This window comes from Lepisma saccharinum, chromosome 11 (assembly GCF_977018435.1).
Source record: "Lepisma saccharinum chromosome 11, izLepSacc3.1, whole genome shotgun sequence".
NCBI classification, from domain to species: domain Eukaryota; kingdom Metazoa; phylum Arthropoda; class Insecta; order Zygentoma; family Lepismatidae; genus Lepisma; species Lepisma saccharinum.
In genome coordinates this window covers 20,235,721-20,254,782 of record NC_139239.1, presented here as the reverse complement: position 1 = coordinate 20,254,782, position 19,062 = coordinate 20,235,721, and the positions used below count along the sequence as shown (strand labels likewise).

Below are 19,062 nucleotides of genomic sequence, written 5' to 3'. Positions count from 1 at the left end.
TTAAATGAACCTCCTGACCAGGAGAATTCAAAATGATTTGAGAATTAAAACAAATAACAAGACGAGAAGGAAGTATAACTTGAATTTATACCGGAGTCACACTGACCAGTGCCGACTTCGATAGAATTTATGAAACAAAATTTTAAATTATTAAGATTAATTATGTATAAATCAAATTATTTACAAGCCTGCCAAAATCCCCTTTAAGGATCATGCTGACCAGCACAAATCCAGAAAGGTGGCTTACGGAAAACTCAGGACATTGTAGAAGGGAGAGCTGACCAGCCACTCCCCTCACAACGCCTGTGTTCTACCAGCCCTGGACCTCGACAAGCGATTTAATCACCTAACGATTCCGGAATCTACTGCTATACTGAATTCATCTGCCAGCGAGAACGCTGATATTTATACTTGCGAGATTGCGCAATCCTATTTCTCAACAAAAGATTTCGACAAACTGAAAAGTTATTTTTAGCATCTAACAATTACCCTTTCCAAAAGACATATCCAGAAACACAATGCAAGCTAAACTTATTTACAAACCCACGCAGCGCCGAACGAAAAGAACTCATTGTTGTTAAGGAAGAAAAACAACGCAAGCTTCTACTTGCTTTGCGTTCTTTCTCGTTGGGCCGAAACTGCGTTACAATGTTAACAAAGATAAAAGATAAAAATGTACATTCAAAAGATTAAAACTCCAAATGAATTTATACGAGGGCTATTAAATATTAAAAAGATTTGCCAAAAATTTTTCAATCGTTACAATATGCCCCTTTCTTTTTTTGGGAGAATTTTTCTCAAAAGAAAAAAATTTAAATTCCTTCCTTTTGGAGAAAAATTCTCAAATGAAAATTCAATTAGCTAACGATTGCCTTTAACTTACTTACTAATCTACACGCTATGACAATACTAATTTACATATATATATATATATATATATATACACTCAAACAAATTCCTCAGACTTTAAGAAAAGCCATGCCCTTTTTTACCACGATGGCTTTTCTTTTTAACCGAAAAAAGTTCGCACAAGTGGTCTTTGTTATCCCTCGGCGCTCAAATTATTTCATTAATTTTCCATCTGACATTTTTCCATCTTCAAGTAGGTCGCGGTACACCTGTATCACTTCCTCATCCTCTCTTTCACGTGACGAGAAACTCCAACCATCCAAATTATCTCCCGCTTCTTCATTGATTGGCGATCCATTGTCGCTGTTTTCTCGTTCACTGTACTCTTCACCGGAACTCACTGCACTATGTTCGTGGACACATTCATCCTGTTTGAGGTCTTCATTGATTGGCGATCCATTGTCTCAGTCTACTGTTTCCAGACGAGGTGTTCTCTGGACGAAACTTCTTCAACAGCATTCTACTTTTCTTTCATTTTGACACTGGAATTATTTGCACTAAAATTTCGTGTCACTTATCTCATCCTCTGCTTTCACCAAGTCACAAATTTCCAAAGAGTCCATTTTCTCTGCTGGTTTTACTACTTCGTATTTCCATTTCAATCTCTTCCTCGGGTTTCGTCAAAGTCCAAGAATCTTCACTTTCAGTCAGGTATCAATAAGTGTGTCACTTCAAATTGTAGTCCACTTTCCAAGACAATCTCAGTTCAAACACAATTCTCACTTATCTGCACTACATCCAGTGTCTTTTCACTTTACTTTTGTGCATGCATTCTATATACAATAAGAATATTTTATGGAATAATATACAACTATTTTTTTTTTTCAATATGAGCAATTACAGGTTCCCTTTTTTTATCGAGCCCCAACGTTATGGCGCCACTTGCAACAAGTAGGCGGATTTGCCCCACGTTATGGGCGCCACTTGCAACAAGTAGGCGGATTAGCCCGTTGCCAAGACACACGACACACCGGCTCGGTCCCCTCGACAGACAAAGACCGGGCGTCGCTGCCTACCAAATATCTTTCTGTTATTAATATATATATGCCACGACTACGCTCAGTTCCTGCGGGGCATGGGACCCCGCATCCCAAAGTTCGGGTAAGGGTCTGTTTCAAGATAATAATATAATCAAAAGTTAAATTTACACTTACATAACCAAGACTTCAAACTATATTAGCCCTTTCTCATGCTTGAACTCCACCGCAATCGCACCCGCATCCCACTGACCAGTGAGGATACGCATACGATTCGCGATTGAAATCAGCATAATCAATTCTGGCGTCCTTTGGATTGATAAGGCCTCCGCCTCACTGACCAGTAACGGCGGGACACCTCTCCAACCAAAAGGAAGTCAGTTAATTTATACTTATTAGGCAAACTTACTTCAAAGAAATACCAAATAACGATTATAAATTTATTTACTAATCCATATATATGTTAGGATAAAAGAAAGTATACAATCTTCAGATCGAGAAAAATTTACAATGCCAAAATTTAATTTCCGTTCAAATAACTTCCGAAAAACATAGACTGAAACTTGCTTTCTCATAACATACAATCCAGAGAGCTCTCTCTTATATAGATATATATATATCGTCCATATCCCAGCTTAACTTGGTTTCAATAAACAGGTGACAAATTAACAGTAATGATCGACAATTTCCATTAACCAAAACCAAAAGAAAATTACATAAACTTCTTTCCGTAAATATCTATTTGTGCTTCTGTCATATTTTCACTTCAGTATTATGTTCTTTAGAACTCTCGAGGTATACTACCCTCTTCGGGGCCAACCTCCAATAACATTCATAACTAAAGATAAGGGGAGCCTGTCTCTACCCAATTACCAAAGCCATCTCTCGGCCACAAACTACAAATGTTCGCTTGGAATTCCATAACATAACAGGGGACACTGTCTACCCTCTTTGGCTACTTACATTGCAAAAGCAAAACAATAGACTTTTACATAAAACGAATTTCTATAAAAACATTTACTCGACCGGTCACCTATTATAACTGTTTCAAAATTATATCTAACATAAAACCAAAATAAGAAAACCCATTAAACGTTCCCGATACTCAGACTTTAGAAACGGACGTAAAACTATATAAGTTATTAGATTTAAGAGACATCCTCTGACCAGAGGTATGCTCTCGGATTTAAGTATCAAAGAAACAAATTTATTTAAATGAACCTCCTGACCAGGAGAATTCAAAATGATTTAAGAATTAAAACAAATAACTCGACGAGAAGGAAGTATAACTTGAATTTATACCGGAGTCACACTGACCAGTGCCGACTTCGATAGAATTTATGAAACAAAATTTTAAATTATTAAGATTAATTATGTATAAATCAAATTATTTACAAGCCTGCCAAAATCCCCTTTAAGGATCATGCTGACCAGCACAAATCCAGAAAGGTGGCTTACGGAAAACTCAGGACATTGTAGAAGGGAGAGCTGACCAGCCACTCCCCTCACAACGCCTGTGTTCTACCAGCCCTGGACCTCGACAAGCGATTTAATCACCTAACGATTCCGGAATCTACTGCTATACTGAATTCATCTGCCAGCGAGAACGCTGATATTTATACTTGCGAGATTGCGCAATCCTATTTCTCAACAAAAGATTTCGACAAACTGAAAAGTTATTTTTAGCATCTAACAATTACCCTTTCCAAAAGACATATCCAGAAACACAATGCAAGCTAAACTTATTTACAAACCCACGCAGCACCGAACGAAAAGAACTCATTGTTGTTAAGGAAGAAAAACAACGCAAGCTTCTACTTGCTTTGCGTTCTTTCTCGTTGGGCCGAAACTGCGTTACAATGTTAACAAAGATAAAAGATAAAAATGTACATTCAAAAGATTAAAACTCCAAATGAATTTATACGAGGGCTATTAAATATTAAAAAGATTTGCCAAAAATTTTTCAATCGTTACAAACTATAACATGCATTTTAAACACCTGAAATTAGTTTCTAAATAATTACCTCTTAGCGAGCTATTTTTTGGAAGAGTTGCAGTGGATCACCATAGTTATTCCAAATTCTCCATTGTAAATCTGTGACGATTATCTCTAAAAAGCATCTTATATTGTGAGAAAGATCGCTCCACGTCACAAGAAACAATTCTTGCATATTTGGAGCACGAAATGTCACTAACGCTGAAGTTTTCCTGAGCTTCCTCTTCCTCTACTTCACCTCCTTCCAAAACACATGCAATTTGGCACAATGTTTGAAAACCTTGGTTTTTCCCCAAAAATTCTGTACATTTAGACATTTAGATCCAGTGAGTTCTTTCAGTTTCGTTTCTAGTACTATACAGACTTCACCTACGGAAGCTGCCAAAGTGTTCGCGGACGATTCAAGCTTTCATATGGAATTAGAGAGAATGGACAGGTTTGTTGAGATGTATGACAATTCGACTTTTAAGGAGGGCTCCATCAACAGTTCTTGCAGAATTTCTTTGTCGAGATCATTTACAACAGATACAATTTTTTCAAAGTTCTGGGCATAACATCTGCATCGCGTAACTACAGGTGTAGGGGGAAGGGGAACCTCAGGACATTTTTGTTTAAAAATGTCTATTCTTTTAGGCGACTTGATAAAAACTTTCTTCCCATTTGAAACCAGTTTATCAACATTGGGATAAAGAGCTCTTATCTTTTCACATATTCTATGCAACGCATGAGCCACACATGTAACGTGCACAATTTTGGGGTAGCTAACGGCAAGACCACTGCATGTAAGCTGCAGCATCTGTCAAGAGAAGAACATTGTCAAATTTTATGCCTTCCGGCCACAATAGCTGCATTGCTTCATTAAAAAGCCTTGCTATCGTTACGTGTAGCCAGCCCCAGCTACTTACAGCTATTTTCTCCCAATAGGATCGTAGATGATGTGCCAGAAGTCTGCCAGTGAGGGTGTTCAAAGACAAAACAAACATAGTACTCTCGATATGAAAGAGGTGTGGAGAATAAACATTTTTCCTTCGAGGATTTCGAGGTAGATGAAGTGAATAAGCAATTTTATGTATGTAAAATGAAAATTCGCAAAATATGTATTTACATACGGAAAACTGCAAAATATGTGTTTTTATGTAAAATAAAATTTGCTGTGTTGACATATAAGGCTATGATCAGAATTTTGGCAAAAATGAGGGTCTCTATCTTATCGCAGAAAAAACATTTATTTACCTAAAGTTCCTTTCCCTAGTAATTACATTTAAAAAAAGCAAGTTGTAGTATTTACTTATTTCGTATTTTTTTCCAGCATCATCTGCCATACCACACAAGCTCAATTCTCGCATCTGCCTTGGATACACTTACGTTGCGTTATCGACTTAGGAATAAACCATTTAGCATGGCAGACTTGACGGATAATTTAAATCAACTTGGAAGAAAAGTTGCAGCAGCTAGTGTTGGATTGCCTTTTCCAATGGGAAGGGAGAATTTCCTGTTGGAAACGCTCGAAAAATGGGAAGGTCCTTTGTGGCAAAGCGTGAGCCCCAATTGCAGCATTGAAGAGGAAAGAATTTGGATACAATCTGTTGTTTTGAGGGGTATATCTGAAGAACGATTAAAGAGGTCAGTTTTTATCATTTGTGCCTATTTATTTTTGACTGGATAGCTGTTTTTAGTGCACTAGTATCTTGTGTTGCACATTAAAAATACACTGTAATTAATTTGTTTTACAGTTACATTTAGTGAGATTTAAGTAGTGCAAAATTAAATAAACTCTTAAAATGTAGAGGTTTTTCCCTTCACATGCCACCATGAAAAATTCTCATTCAATGAAAAAATAACGAAATTTATATTTGGTTAAAGATATCTGTTTGGCGGTTACATGGAGATAGATAATTAATTCTAATAAGTTCATGTTTCATTTTTCCACGTAGTTTTCATTTGCGATCGATTCAGCCACCTGTCTGGTGGCTTTGTCAGGCATGTATTATCTTGCCGTGGGTGGTGTGGTTTCTTTTTTTCCCGCTTGCGTTCATGGTGGTGCCAATTGATGCAGGCCTTTTACTTTTTGTTGCTCCAGCGTGGGTGTAGTAGTTCATTCTTTTGCCACGTATCGAGATTTTGGTGCTGTCGGTTCCCGGTCTTGTCCTCTACATCCATGGGAAGACGTTCGTTTTCATTCACATGTGCAGGCAGGCTTTTTTGTACAGGCACTTAAAGTCTGTGATTGGTGTTTTTGCTGTGTGGTTTAATTGGTTGAGTGGCACAGCAGAAAAAAAAACAATCAATGATTGCGAATATAAACTATGCCGAAAAATGAAACGTGAACTCATTAGAATGAATCACATAATTTATAATTAATTTTTACATACAGTGCTAGATTACATTTATATAACTTTTAGGAGTGAGAGTAAGTTCCAAAGGTACTTTGGATAGAGCCTTCCTGGTGACGTAGTGGAAATGTTGTCACCTTGTAATCAAGTGGTACTTGGCTCAATCCTCTGTGAAAACAATTGTTGAGATGCCAGTTTAAAAATTTAGTTTTAGGCTCGATTAGCCTATCTGAGTGTAAAGTACAGTAGACTTAATACAAACATAGGTTACCTTGAATGACTGAGTGCATCTAATAAAATTACCTTAGGTTCTAGGTTTTGAATTCCATTCTAGACATGGACATTTCTTTTTGAGTTTCTTCGTATTCGCCAAAAGTCACAGAAAAGTGACTAAAAATTAGTAAATACATTTGCAAAAGACATCTCTTTATTGTTTTTTTGCAATTCACTAACAAATCTCAAACTAAAACTGAATTTGGTTGTAGTTACAATGCTTTGAAACATTAATATTGTAGGAATGAAGAGAAAAAAATGGTACCATTCTAATTATAGAAAAGAGTAGAAGTATTTCTTTGCAGTTCTTAGGATATCATTTTTATTGTTCTCATATCAGTATGCCAATTGAATTGAAATATAGTTGTCATAACTAATTACATATCAACAATGTCTCGGGGAACAAAAATATGCAGTAACAAATGAAGGTTCAACTACTTTATCAGCATAACTGTGATTGGTTCTCTTGAAATTTATGATCACAGTGCAAAAATGTTTACTTAATTTATCCGCAACCATCGATAAATAGTTTTCTGGATAAACTAAGCATTCAGTTCCAGTATACTAAAGTTAAGCTAATTCTAAGTCATGTAGATATTATTAAATAAAATACATTAAAGTGTATAATTAATTTAATGTCTCATTGCAGTTCTGTACCATCTAAAAGTCACCAAGACGGTAATCCAGCTTACACGTGTGCCAACGTTGAAGAAATGCTTCGTTTGTTTCTTTACTGCTGTTCATATGCAACAGCATCTCAGGTCACTTCTGCAAGCACGGCATGTAAAGTTACTACACCATTTCCTAATATATTTGCAGAGAATATTGGTTCGGATGGATTCTTGTCTAATGTACAAAGAACAACCAATTCAAAAGGTAAATATCTGATTTGTTTAAATATGCACAGTTCAGTTATAACTTACTCTCAGACGTTTTGTGTGTGATAAGTTTTTGGAAGTATGGTTTAAACTTTAGTCAACTGTTTTTGTAATAATCTTTCAATATTTTTTAGGAATGCTCTGATGTTAACTTTTCATCAATCTAAAAAAAAAATATTATTACCAAATAACTATTTGAATTCAAGAAGCAGCCGCAAACCACGAAGTCAAAAAATATTAATTAAAACAAAGTAAAACTGAGCCCATATTGATGTCAATGTATTGTTTTAAAAATATCAGTTAGAATTTATTAACCAGTAAGGGCTGATACTTTTCCAGAGTTTCAGTGTGTCCGCAAAAGTACTGCTCAACTCTTTAAGGGACTCTTAACTTCAAAGCTTGCATGATTTCCAGAATAATTTTCATTATTTATTATTATCAGAATTGTGTTTTAAAAAAAATGAGCCGCCCTCTGTGGTAGAGTGTTTAGCACAGCATGCTACAACACCAGGGATCCCATGTTCGAAACCCGGCATCAATTTCAACATATTGTCACTCATCCTAATCTTCACGATTAGCCAACAGTGGCAGAAAAACGAAGTAAAGTAAATCAGTCAGTTTAAAAAATTGATTTTCTGTTTCATTGATAGCTACTTTAATATTTCAATCTAATTCTTGATTATTTCAAAGCAATACTGTGGTATACATATAATTGCAGTGGAATACTTACATATACATGCACAATACATACACTTACATCATTTTTTTAAAAACTTTTAATTGTTAACAATTTTCAACCATTGTTATCGGTGAGGGCTGGAAAGAGTGTTATCATCGTATTGGTATTAGTTTGAAGTTGTAATAACTCAGCCCTATTTAAAAATCCCAGCACTTGTCATTATGTTTCAAGGATACTGCATTCTCATTGTCAGTATACAAGAAAAGGAGGTAACAGCACACAAGTTATATCCTGACAGAAGGAATTCAATATCCTTGAAATATTGATAGCCTTTTATAGCTTTTTGTCTGGTTTTGTGATGTTTGTATCATGATTTTAAGGTCCGTAAGAATATTTTCAGCATTTATTTATGTACGGTCAATTTTAAATCATCTCTCTTTAAGTTCAATTTCTGCTATTATAGGTGTCACATCGGTACCTGTCGTTGCTGGTTTGCACAGCTGTCAAAGCATTGGCGTAATGCTGGAAAATCTTCATGGTGAAGTTAAGAAACTGCCAATAAAGAAGTTTCACAGGTTTAATGAAGCTGGACTGGAAGATGACGATTTCCAAGAATGCCTCAATCAACTTATGGAACTGCAGGACTGCTACCATGAGGAATTTGACGTCTAAAGGAAGGGGGGTGAGTTCCAGAAATTATCAAGGATAATTTGTCTTCATTGTGATTCTTCATATCCTTTCAGTGTGCCAATCACCATGTGAGGTGAAAGGGAATTCAGTTTAAAACTGAGAGATCTGAATAATACTTTCCAGTAAGTGTACATTTCAGTAGTTCAGATTCTACTTCGAAACTGTCAATCTCATCCTGATTGGCCTATTGTTCATAAAAGGGACTTAAAATACCACATTTTGTAAATTATTTATAAAATCTTATTAAAATATTTGTGGTTTATGTGTGCATGTAGAGGGGAGAGGAAGAGGCTGCACATACACACCAAATCAGAAATACTGTATTTACACATGTATAATGCGCGTGCGTGTATAATGCACACCCTGGTTTTTGATGGGGAAAAGTGACAAACAGTTATGTCTCGTATAATGTGCAGTACAATCCAAGTTCAAGAAATGCCTTTCTTATTTGTAGGTCGTATAGCTGTTGCTATGCTGATCAAGAGCAAATGACATCATACCTATTCAATGCCTGTGCTATGTGGACCAAGAGGAGAATTACTCTTGTGTAAACAATAAGTCGCCAACCGATGCCACCTCCCTCCTCTCCCTCCACTGTGTTAGGCATCCCAAAGCTTTCACTCTTTAACCACCTTATTTATTAACCACCTTATTTATTCTGCAATAGTAGAAAGCGAGATCTAAAATACTTTATGAATTTGCAGTGTTCAGAAAGTTATTTACTATTATTTTTTGCCCAACAAATACCACTGATACGCATCCCATGTGATGGGAGGTGCATGCTCGAATTCCACCAGAATGGCACTGCTCTTGGTGTTGCAGAACATTACATTACAAAGTGAAATATTGTGGAAAATACATTACAAAGTGAAAAATCGTGGGAAATACATTACAAAGTGAAAAATTGTGTAAAATGGTCTTCCTACTTTACATTTTCTAAAAAAAACAACTTCAAAATATATACTTTTTCCGTGATTAACGTAACATTTTACACAAGGCACATTCAGGGCCCTCAAACTAGCACTTAGCAGCACAAGATTTCTTCCATTAAGGCGTTTACAAACTCCATATATATATATATATATATCATTTATTTTGACAGTAATACATTTTAATTATTTTATTTTTCCTTATCTTTTCTTTCATCCAAAGTAGCATAAAAATTAGAACGTTCCTTCATTTTGTGATGAGCTTATTTCAACTGCATTGCTAGAGGCACATATTTTTGGTAAATAAGAAAGCAAAATTTTGGTACAAAAACAGTCAATTTCGGGTTCAAAAGCAGTAAATAAAATAAAATTTTGCTGTTATAGCGGTGAAAAACAGTATATAAAATTACATTTTAATTTTAAAAAAATGTGAATATAATCCCAAATTTGATTTAAAAATTGCGCTTACTACACAAAATAAACATATCCCTTTTAATAGCACATTTATGTCGTTACCAGAATATTAAGTTTTTTCCTGTATTAAGGGGTTCATTTTTGCTTCTCAAATATTTACAACAGAATTAATCAATTTTCCGTGAATTGCATAACTCACAGGATAATTCTGCCTTCATAAAGTGTTGCATCAGTAAATAAACTCTAAATTTCATGTTTAAGAGTCTATTTTGTATTTTGCAGTTCATTTCACATTAACAGGGTAGGAAAATGCACCTCACACCTTTCAGAAACATGAAAAATTAACATTACAATGTTATTTCACATTTTGTGTTTTCATCAAAAACTAAATATGCATACCTCTATGCATTGCACATTAGTGTCACCATCTTGAATGGAATACTGTTGCTGTTGCCTTATTCAGAAACTGCAGGATTTAAGCTTTACAATGATATATAACATGATAGGGTTCCGTAAATATGAAAAACCAATGCAAGTGTCTACAAAATCATGGAATGACCCGGTTTCATGTTGGCTGTCTGAATTATTCCATGCATAGTACGCACCACAGTTTTTGGGGGCAAAAATTTTGGAAATAAAATGTGCATTATACATGAGTAAATACAGTACTGTACTGTGGTGTTTAGGGGAAGGGTGGGGTTGATGAATGAAAAAGGGCCAGAAGGGCTAAATAGCCAATGAGATGGCAACAGGAAAGCCTCACCAGTCACTTGAAAAGTTAAAAATTTTGCAGACATATGCTGCATCTTCAGTTGTGGACAAAAAATGTCAGATTCCGTATCCATCATCATTTAACTACAACTACAACTGCAGATGCAGCCTGCAACCGCGAAAATTAATTTATAAGTGTTGGGTGAATGTTTCCTATTCATCTCAGAAAATATTGGTTTGAATTAACTCATGTATATTGGACAATACAGTACTTTTCTGCAAGTCTGGATATCTTACAGTATCTGTAAAATCCTACACAACACGTTCACAGCGTAAATATTCTGGAAGTTATGTGGAATGCATAATTTAATTAATTTTGCCCCATTATTGTGTAATTAAATTACATGTTTGAATATTCTGAGTGTGTCTCTTATGAATATTTTAAGATAAAGCTCTGTAGGATGGATATGATGTGGTTCCAATGAAATACTTGGAGGTTATATTAACATTGTTTTGAATTGAAGCAACTCATACATGAAAATGCAACTTTTGAATACCTCAAGAACTATATCAGTTAATGGCATTACATGGAGAATACATTTGAAAGATAACAGGGTCATGAGAAATGTCAGCATCTACCAGTCTGTGTTTGTTTTTCAGGAATTACCCTTCTTTGAAAGGTATTCAATAATTGTCGTAGATAAGTTGTAAAATAGAATTGTTAATGATGCAATTCAAATGATTTGCATGTTGAACACATCTTCATCGACTTGTTTAATGTAAATATAAAAAATGGGGACATTTTTGTCATTGTAGGTTACGTGAATTCTTTTAACATTTGGTTATGTGAAATATATTCTAGTAAAGTGCATACTTTGAATTTTAATTTATATTTTCAATGTGAGAAGTAAGCAGATTTTAATAACATGTTTGTGCAACTAATGAACTTGCAAGTTAATACAGTGGAACGTCAATTTTACATTTTTCAGGAGACTAAACCGAAAAAACTTCAAATGTGTAAAATTGAGGAAAATTTTGCAACATTTTGCTATGTCGGGACCATTAAGATTGAATGTACAATGCGTAACAATGTAAAATCCGGCATCGTAAAATTGAGGTTTCACTGTATTTCAATTTGTTACCTGTAATATTTTCACAGTAAAATGAGACAAATATTTTTTAGTAATTGTTTTTACTAGGTGGAGCCGATACCATTTTGAACTGACACCCATACCAATGCAGACACTTACCTATTCCACCCGATACAAATACCTTTACTTAAGAATTGTAATAATAAAAATTGCTGTTCAGAATATAAATTAATGTTAGCGTATAGATATTCCACTAGTATTATATGCAACCAAGGGTTTTGATTTAAAATATTCAAGAATTAATATCAGAATATTAAAATACTTGTCACATAACAACAAAATCCAGATTTGTTATTTGCATAATTTCCAGGATAATTGGACTCCGTGAAAGTGTCTGGCGGCATGTTTGGAAACCCTGTAAGAGACCAAAATGTCTGAAAAGTACTGGGAGATGGTAAATAAAGTTCAACTGATAACTGTGCACTAGTAATACTGAAATATTTTTTTTTCATTACAGATTTTCACCGTGTGACTGTGGCTTGTCATCTCTTCCTATATGGCATGTGGTCAACTGCCGACCCTCTTGTAATCTGTTCTTGTTAGTTAAATCTTCAAGTAGTATTCATTGTTGGACTGAAGGTGAGAATTTTAAAATTTTTATTAGGATTCTGTATATTACAAATGGGATGGCAAGAAGTAAATAGAACACGATTTATAATGAAAGGTTCTCTACATTATTTATGAATAAATGGCAAAGGGTCTCTACATTATTTATGAATAAATGACAGCAATGCAGTTGAACCCCAATTTACATTCCCAAGTTTTATATTTTATGAGATTACACTTGGCTAGTCTCAATGAAACAAACTATTATTAGAATTATTTCTCCAATTGTACATTTTTACACATTTGAAGTTCTTTATAGATAGTCCCCTGAGCCCTCCCAAGAACATAAAATTGAAGTTCATTCATTTATACTTTATGTGTAAGAAAGAAGTTCATAAAGCAGAATTGTGTATATACAGTGGAACCCCGATTTTAAGTTCCTTAATTTTACATTTTCACGCATTATACATTCAGTCTTCAAGTCCCAAAATAGCAATGTTATAAATCTTTCCTCGATTTTACATTTTCCTGGATTTTAAGTTTTTTCAGGTTGGTCCCCTTAAAAATGCAAATTTGAGGTTACACTGTATATATTTCTTTGTACAAATAAGTCATGCAAAGTTGAAATGCACTGCATGCATAACCTGTCCTTGTACTTGTAGAGAAATCATACATGTCTTGTGTAGTTAACCTGGGAGCAGTGGCATTTGGCTATTTTGGACTCAAAACTTTTCTAGTCTTCCTGCTGAGAGAAAAATATGATGTAAATGATTCTTTAGAGATACAATAGAGTGGAAAATGCACTGAAATTTTTCAATCAGACCAAGTATCAGGGAACATACAGAAGCCCTGCTGGTGCTCAATTGTGTTTCATAGATGGTGCATAACCACCTAAAATTACAGGATGGAAGGGACCAGTCAGGAGAAAGTGACAGTAAATTCTTGCACCCATGGTTCAAGGTCATTAGGGCAATACTGAAAAGTTCTAAAGAGAGGTGTCATGCTCACACAATGATTGATTTAACTTTGTTTTGGCTTTGGGTCCAATCTACCCATGTGCCAATTTGAATCCTGAGTAAAGCATACAAATGTAGATATCCTTTTGTAAATTGTCCCTCGTCGTTATTACAGGGTAATTTTATACATAATATATATGTGTAATGTAAGATGGGCATAGCAGTGAAACATTGTATATCCGATAAGTAGTTTTATTGTGTTGTATTCTACACTTTCTGATACATCAGGAATCCACCATGTTAGTGCAAGGCACTCAAATAGTGTGAGAAAATTGAACATTTGTGTAAGGAATATTGTGTTTTTCAAATGGTTTTCTTTGTTGTCTACCATTTAATCCAGTGCATTTGCTGCATGTGTCGTGTCTGTAATGTCATTCTAAGTGTTCGGCATATTCTTATTGAATGTGCTGATTTTACTTACCTCTGACAGACTTTTAATCTTCCCAACTGTGTATCTTCCTTGTTGGGAAGTGCAAGGAGTGTTTTAACTAGTGTTTTTAACATCTTGAGAAGAGTGGGTTTCTTCCACTGTCTCTATCCTTACCTTTTTAATGTGTTGTGTATGTCGTGTGCAGTCTCTTTACAACCTTGCAATTTTAACCTTTCTCGAGGCTTTTTACACCTCTTTTTTAAGTCTCAGGCAAGGATTTTATATAAGGGGATATTTCCCCACTTACATTGATTGAAGGGTGCAAATTTGCCATATGTGTTTAGAGAAATGACTGAAAACTGACTTTCATGCAGATGTTGGTGCTTCAATACTAAGTTAATTGCACCCAATTTTTGTAAAGCACATGGTAGGTAAATTATGTTTCCAGGAACAGGGTCATCTATTACCTGCTGGGGACTCCCATGTCTCTCTGCTTGCAACTATATGCTATTTGACCTCTTCGTTTTCTCCATGTGTCGTATACATTGTCCCACGAGTGTTCTGGTGGAGGCACATAGTGGTTCGGATCCCACTTTAAACTGCAGGTTCAGTCCCGATTAGCCTATCTGTGCGTCAAGTGCACTTGAAAATAAAAACTCGGTAATGCTCATGAGTGTTCAAGGTGAAGGTGCTTCTTTGCCAATGAATTGCTTTTGTTTTGGTGTCATCTTAGCATTCTTTTACTCGGGGTGATAGGAATTGCATCTTGCTGTATGGGCTTTTCATCTCTTCTTATACAGTATTCTAATTTGAGTTTGCTTAAGTTTCCATTATGTCTGAATGAGGTATCCATGGTTTGGTTTTCTTGGTAATATATGCTATTCTTAGAAGCACATATTTTTGGTAAATAAAAAAGCAAAATTTCGGTACAAAAACAGAGTCAATTTCAGGTTCAAAAGCGGTAAATAAAATGAAATTTCACTGTTATAGCGGTGAAAAAGTGCCATATAAAATGACATTTTGGTTTTAAGAAAAGTGAATATAATCCCAATTTTGATTTAAAAACTGCGCTATTACACAAAATAAACATATCCCTTCTAATAGCACATTAAATATATTTAAGTTTATTCCTGTATAAGGGAGTCCATTTTTGCTTATCAAATCAATTTTCCGTGAATTGCATAACTCACAGGATACTTCAGACCTCAGAAACTGTCGCGTCAGTATATAAATGGTAAACTTCCTGTTTAAGAGTCTATTTCACATTTTGCAGTTCATTTCGCATCATTTCGTAACAAAACATAGAAGAAAAACTTTGCACCTTTCAGAAACATGAAAAATTAACATTAGAATGTGTAATTTCACATTTCATGTTTTCGTCAAAAACGAAATATGCATGCCTCTAGCTATTCTTATTAGCAGAGGCATGCCTATATTGTTTTTGACAGAAATACAATATGTAAAATAACACTGTAATATTAATTTTTCAAGTTTTTGAAAGGTGTGAGATCAATTTTCCTACTATGTTTTGTCACAAAATGATGCAAAATGTGAAGTAAACTTAAACGCGAAATGTAGAATTTATTTATTGACATGACATTCTGAAGTCTGAATTATCATGTGAGTTATACAGATCACAGAAAATTGATTAATTCTGCTGGGGTGTGCTTGAGAAGTCTAAATGGACTACTTCACACAGGTATAAATTTCATACTCTTATAATTACACAAATGAACTAGTAGAATGGAAATGTTTATTTTGTATAATAAGTGAAGTTTTTAAGATCAAATTTAGGGATATATTCATCGCACTGCTTTTGATCCCGAAGTGTGCCCAGTTTTTGTACCGAAATTTTGATCTCTTATTCACCATAAATATGTGGCTCTACTTATTAGTAATAATAATAATGTTCAATGCAAAATTATTGTTGCAAAGTCCAAGAGAATATATACAAAGAGCTTTATTATTCACTATATGCAGTAGAACCTCGATTTTACGTTTTTCAGTGTACCATGCTGGAAGAACATAAGGTGCGGGAAAATATAAAATCTGGGAAAATTTTATTTCATTTTGCTCTATTGGTTACCATGAAGATTGAATGAATAATGCGGCAAAATGTAAAATGGGGAAACATAAAATTGGGGTTTCACTGTATTTATAAACAGCACATAGATTATTTTATAAAAGCCAGCTTTGTGACAGACTCCCCCAAGGAAGTTTCTGGGTTTGAATGCCAGCCTGGGCATTAATTGTGAGTGTCCCTTCATGAGTTTCATCTGTTCGTCGCTCATCCTGATTGGAGTGATCAGCCAAAGGTGCAGAAAAGCTTCATTAAACAACAAAAATACAAAATATGATTATTTTTAATGGTTAACATTTTAAAAATTCTATTCACTGGTTCTGCGTTGTCGTCTTTGATCTTTCGACATGGTGCCAGGTGGGATGTGCTCGTTCGGGGTTCATTTAGTGCTGGTTTCAGTATGTTTTTTACTGCGCCATACCAAAAACATTCTTATATAAGGAGAACCTTAATACTCAGTTTTTCCGCAAAGCTGTTTTTGTTTTTCTGTTAATTTCTGTGGCCCTGCCACCATCCTCGTTGGAACTTGTTAAACTCAAGTGCAACTCAGTGCAACAAGTTCCAAGGAGGTTGATGACAGTGGCCACCAAAATTAATGGAACAACGAAAATCAGCTTTGCAGAAAAAGTGAGTACATACTAAGATTCTTTGTATTTATTTACTACTGAGTCTCTTGTTTCCAAATTTGAATAATTGTTGCAGAATAATAATGCTTAATTGAAATTTGATTTACATTGGTGCATAGTTTGAATTAAAATTCCTCTTAAACCATTAAACATTACAACATTCTTATCTTTCCTTTAGGTGCAAACAGTGCCAGATGTCTTCAGATATGATGTACATTTGATAAAGATTTTTCTCACATAAAGACAAATCAAATGAATTACTTGCTGTTGCTTTCTCGATTGTACTGCTTTTGTACAGAATGGTAAAATGTCACTTATACTACCTCTGTGCACATATAAGACCATTTGTAGGATTTTACTGTGATAACTTTCAGATTAGCTTAGGTGTGATAAGGCTAGGATGTAATCTGTAATCAAGTTGTTTGTATTTCAAAGAATGGTATGTACATGAAAAGATCTGAAAAAACGTGTGTATTTGTGTAGCCTGATAGTTGAGCAAGTATAGGCGTAAATTGCATTATTTAAGATGAAAACAGCTTTTTCTTTTTGTAATATGCATGGCATTACAAAATTTTGTTATTACATGCGTAATTAGTATAAAAAAATATTTTCTGAAATGAAAAGCAAACTACAGTGGTAAGTTTCATTGATAGTATTGTAGGGTTCCATGCTGGAAAAGGTAAGTAATGGACCATACACATTCCATTAAATTTGCTAGATGTTGCAATTCAAAAAGAAATTATTGAAAAATAAGTTATTTATTACAAACATTTTCCTGTATTGAATTCAGAATGTGTTTATGGTTCATTCATGTGTGTTACCTGGATGTCAAATGTTACAGAAGATTTTCTTCTCAAATAATTTTTGGAAATCTGAATGGAAGAATAGGAGTAGTACTAATTTCAATGAATAGTTTGCTTGTACCATTAGCAGCCTTCGAAAGTACACTAAAATTGTCAAAGAAAGAGACCGGTTTGGTTACTATATTACAGGCATACTTGGCATTGTTTGTGTATCATCATGCTGCGACATGTGATCAATCTTTGTATTATTATAGTGTGTCACGATAACATAAGTAGTCATGTTAATGCCAGGGAATATCAGCATGGATTTTTTCAAGCTTATTTCTGCTAATCATAGGATCTCTCGGTGGCAGCTAGAGAAAAATAATGGTGTTATATGTCCCCTGCCTTACCTATCTGCCACTGCAGCAGAGATACCATGTTGAATTTGTAGTGTTTACTGCCTGCCACCTTATAAAATGGATCGCCATCCATACATATGTTGCACATCCTGTTTTAAGAGTTGACATTAAAGAAGGTTTCATACATTTTGTCTAGAAGTAGTCATGCATCACAGGTGTACGTACCCTTGCTTTGATTGGCTACATAGTCTGCCCACCGAGTATTAAAAATCTTATTGATTTCCAACAGAAAAAATATAATTGGTAATAGTGAATGTGTACCACATAGTTTTTCATGCACATAGGATTTTAAAATTCTCACCGGGACCTTTTATACATGACCTATGTTTGACACTTAGTCCGGAGACCGAAGTCCCCTTCCTAGGTGTCGGGCCCAGCTAACGGTTTTGATTCCAGGGTACGTGTGACCGGATCGGTTTTTACCCCCGACGAATAGCCGACTCGTGCATAAAGTGACGTTGAATAATAATAATAACAATAATCAATAATAATAATAATAATTGATGTTAGCCCGCAAAAATGCTTTGCTGACTTAACGTTGAACTAAAATATAAATAGCAACAGTTATGAGGATTAGTATACTATTTGTATGAACACGAATCATAGTCAAATCATAAATAACAAAAATGTATATTATATAACACACAAAAATAGACAGATTACACAACCCCTCACTATCATTCAAGCATTCACACACTCTCTCATACCGCAGGGGAATAATTACATTAAGATAAGTACATTGGCCCTTTTTAGACACCATGCAATATTTAGTTTTTCATAGGAATATTAAACTGTGCCCGAAGACGTTAATTTGCTTAGAATTAAAGATACAAAACGTTCATCTGCGCGTGCTCATTACATTCTGCCAACGGGCAAGACACGTAAACTTTTTATTCTTGCAATTTATTAAAACCTTTAAATAATTGTTGTAGAATTATCACTAATGCGCCTTGGAACTTCAATAACATTAGGCTTAGATATCAACTGCAAGGCACACATGTTTACAGACTGGAAAGTGAAGACACTTATGTATGAATATATATTGAAAATAGCACGCAGTGAACTTACTTCCTCACTTAGCAAACTTGAGAGGTGATCTCTGCAAGAGATACACGATTTATGCCGTTTTTAATCAAATATTTTACCGAGTATAGCATATAAGGTGACATAAATAAAAATTATTACTCAACAGTTCGGCGCAGAGCGTGGAAAAACAACAGTATGCTGTGAATATATCTTCCGAATTAGCAATTGTCGTGAAATTTAGATGATGTTGGCAA

The 19,062-nt window shown here is 34.7% G+C and overlaps 1 protein-coding gene across 1 annotated transcript in view; it reads left to right on the top strand.

The window, feature by feature from the left end:
* mst (misato mitochondrial distribution and morphology regulator) overlaps positions 1 to 18,253 on the top strand; it is a 40,610-nt gene extending 22,357 nt beyond the window's left edge. The window contains exons 6-10 of the mRNA XM_083130788.1: positions 5,192 to 5,505; positions 7,138 to 7,364; positions 8,509 to 8,727; positions 12,398 to 12,519; positions 16,757 to 18,253. Of these exons, the coding sequence (XP_082986914.1) occupies positions 5,192 to 5,505; positions 7,138 to 7,364; positions 8,509 to 8,717 (750 nt within the window). The 3' untranslated portion in view covers positions 8,718 to 8,727; positions 12,398 to 12,519; positions 16,757 to 18,253. The remainder of the gene's footprint in view (positions 1 to 5,191; positions 5,506 to 7,137; positions 7,365 to 8,508; positions 8,728 to 12,397; positions 12,520 to 16,756) is intronic.
* Positions 18,254 to 19,062: the final 809 nt, after the last annotated feature.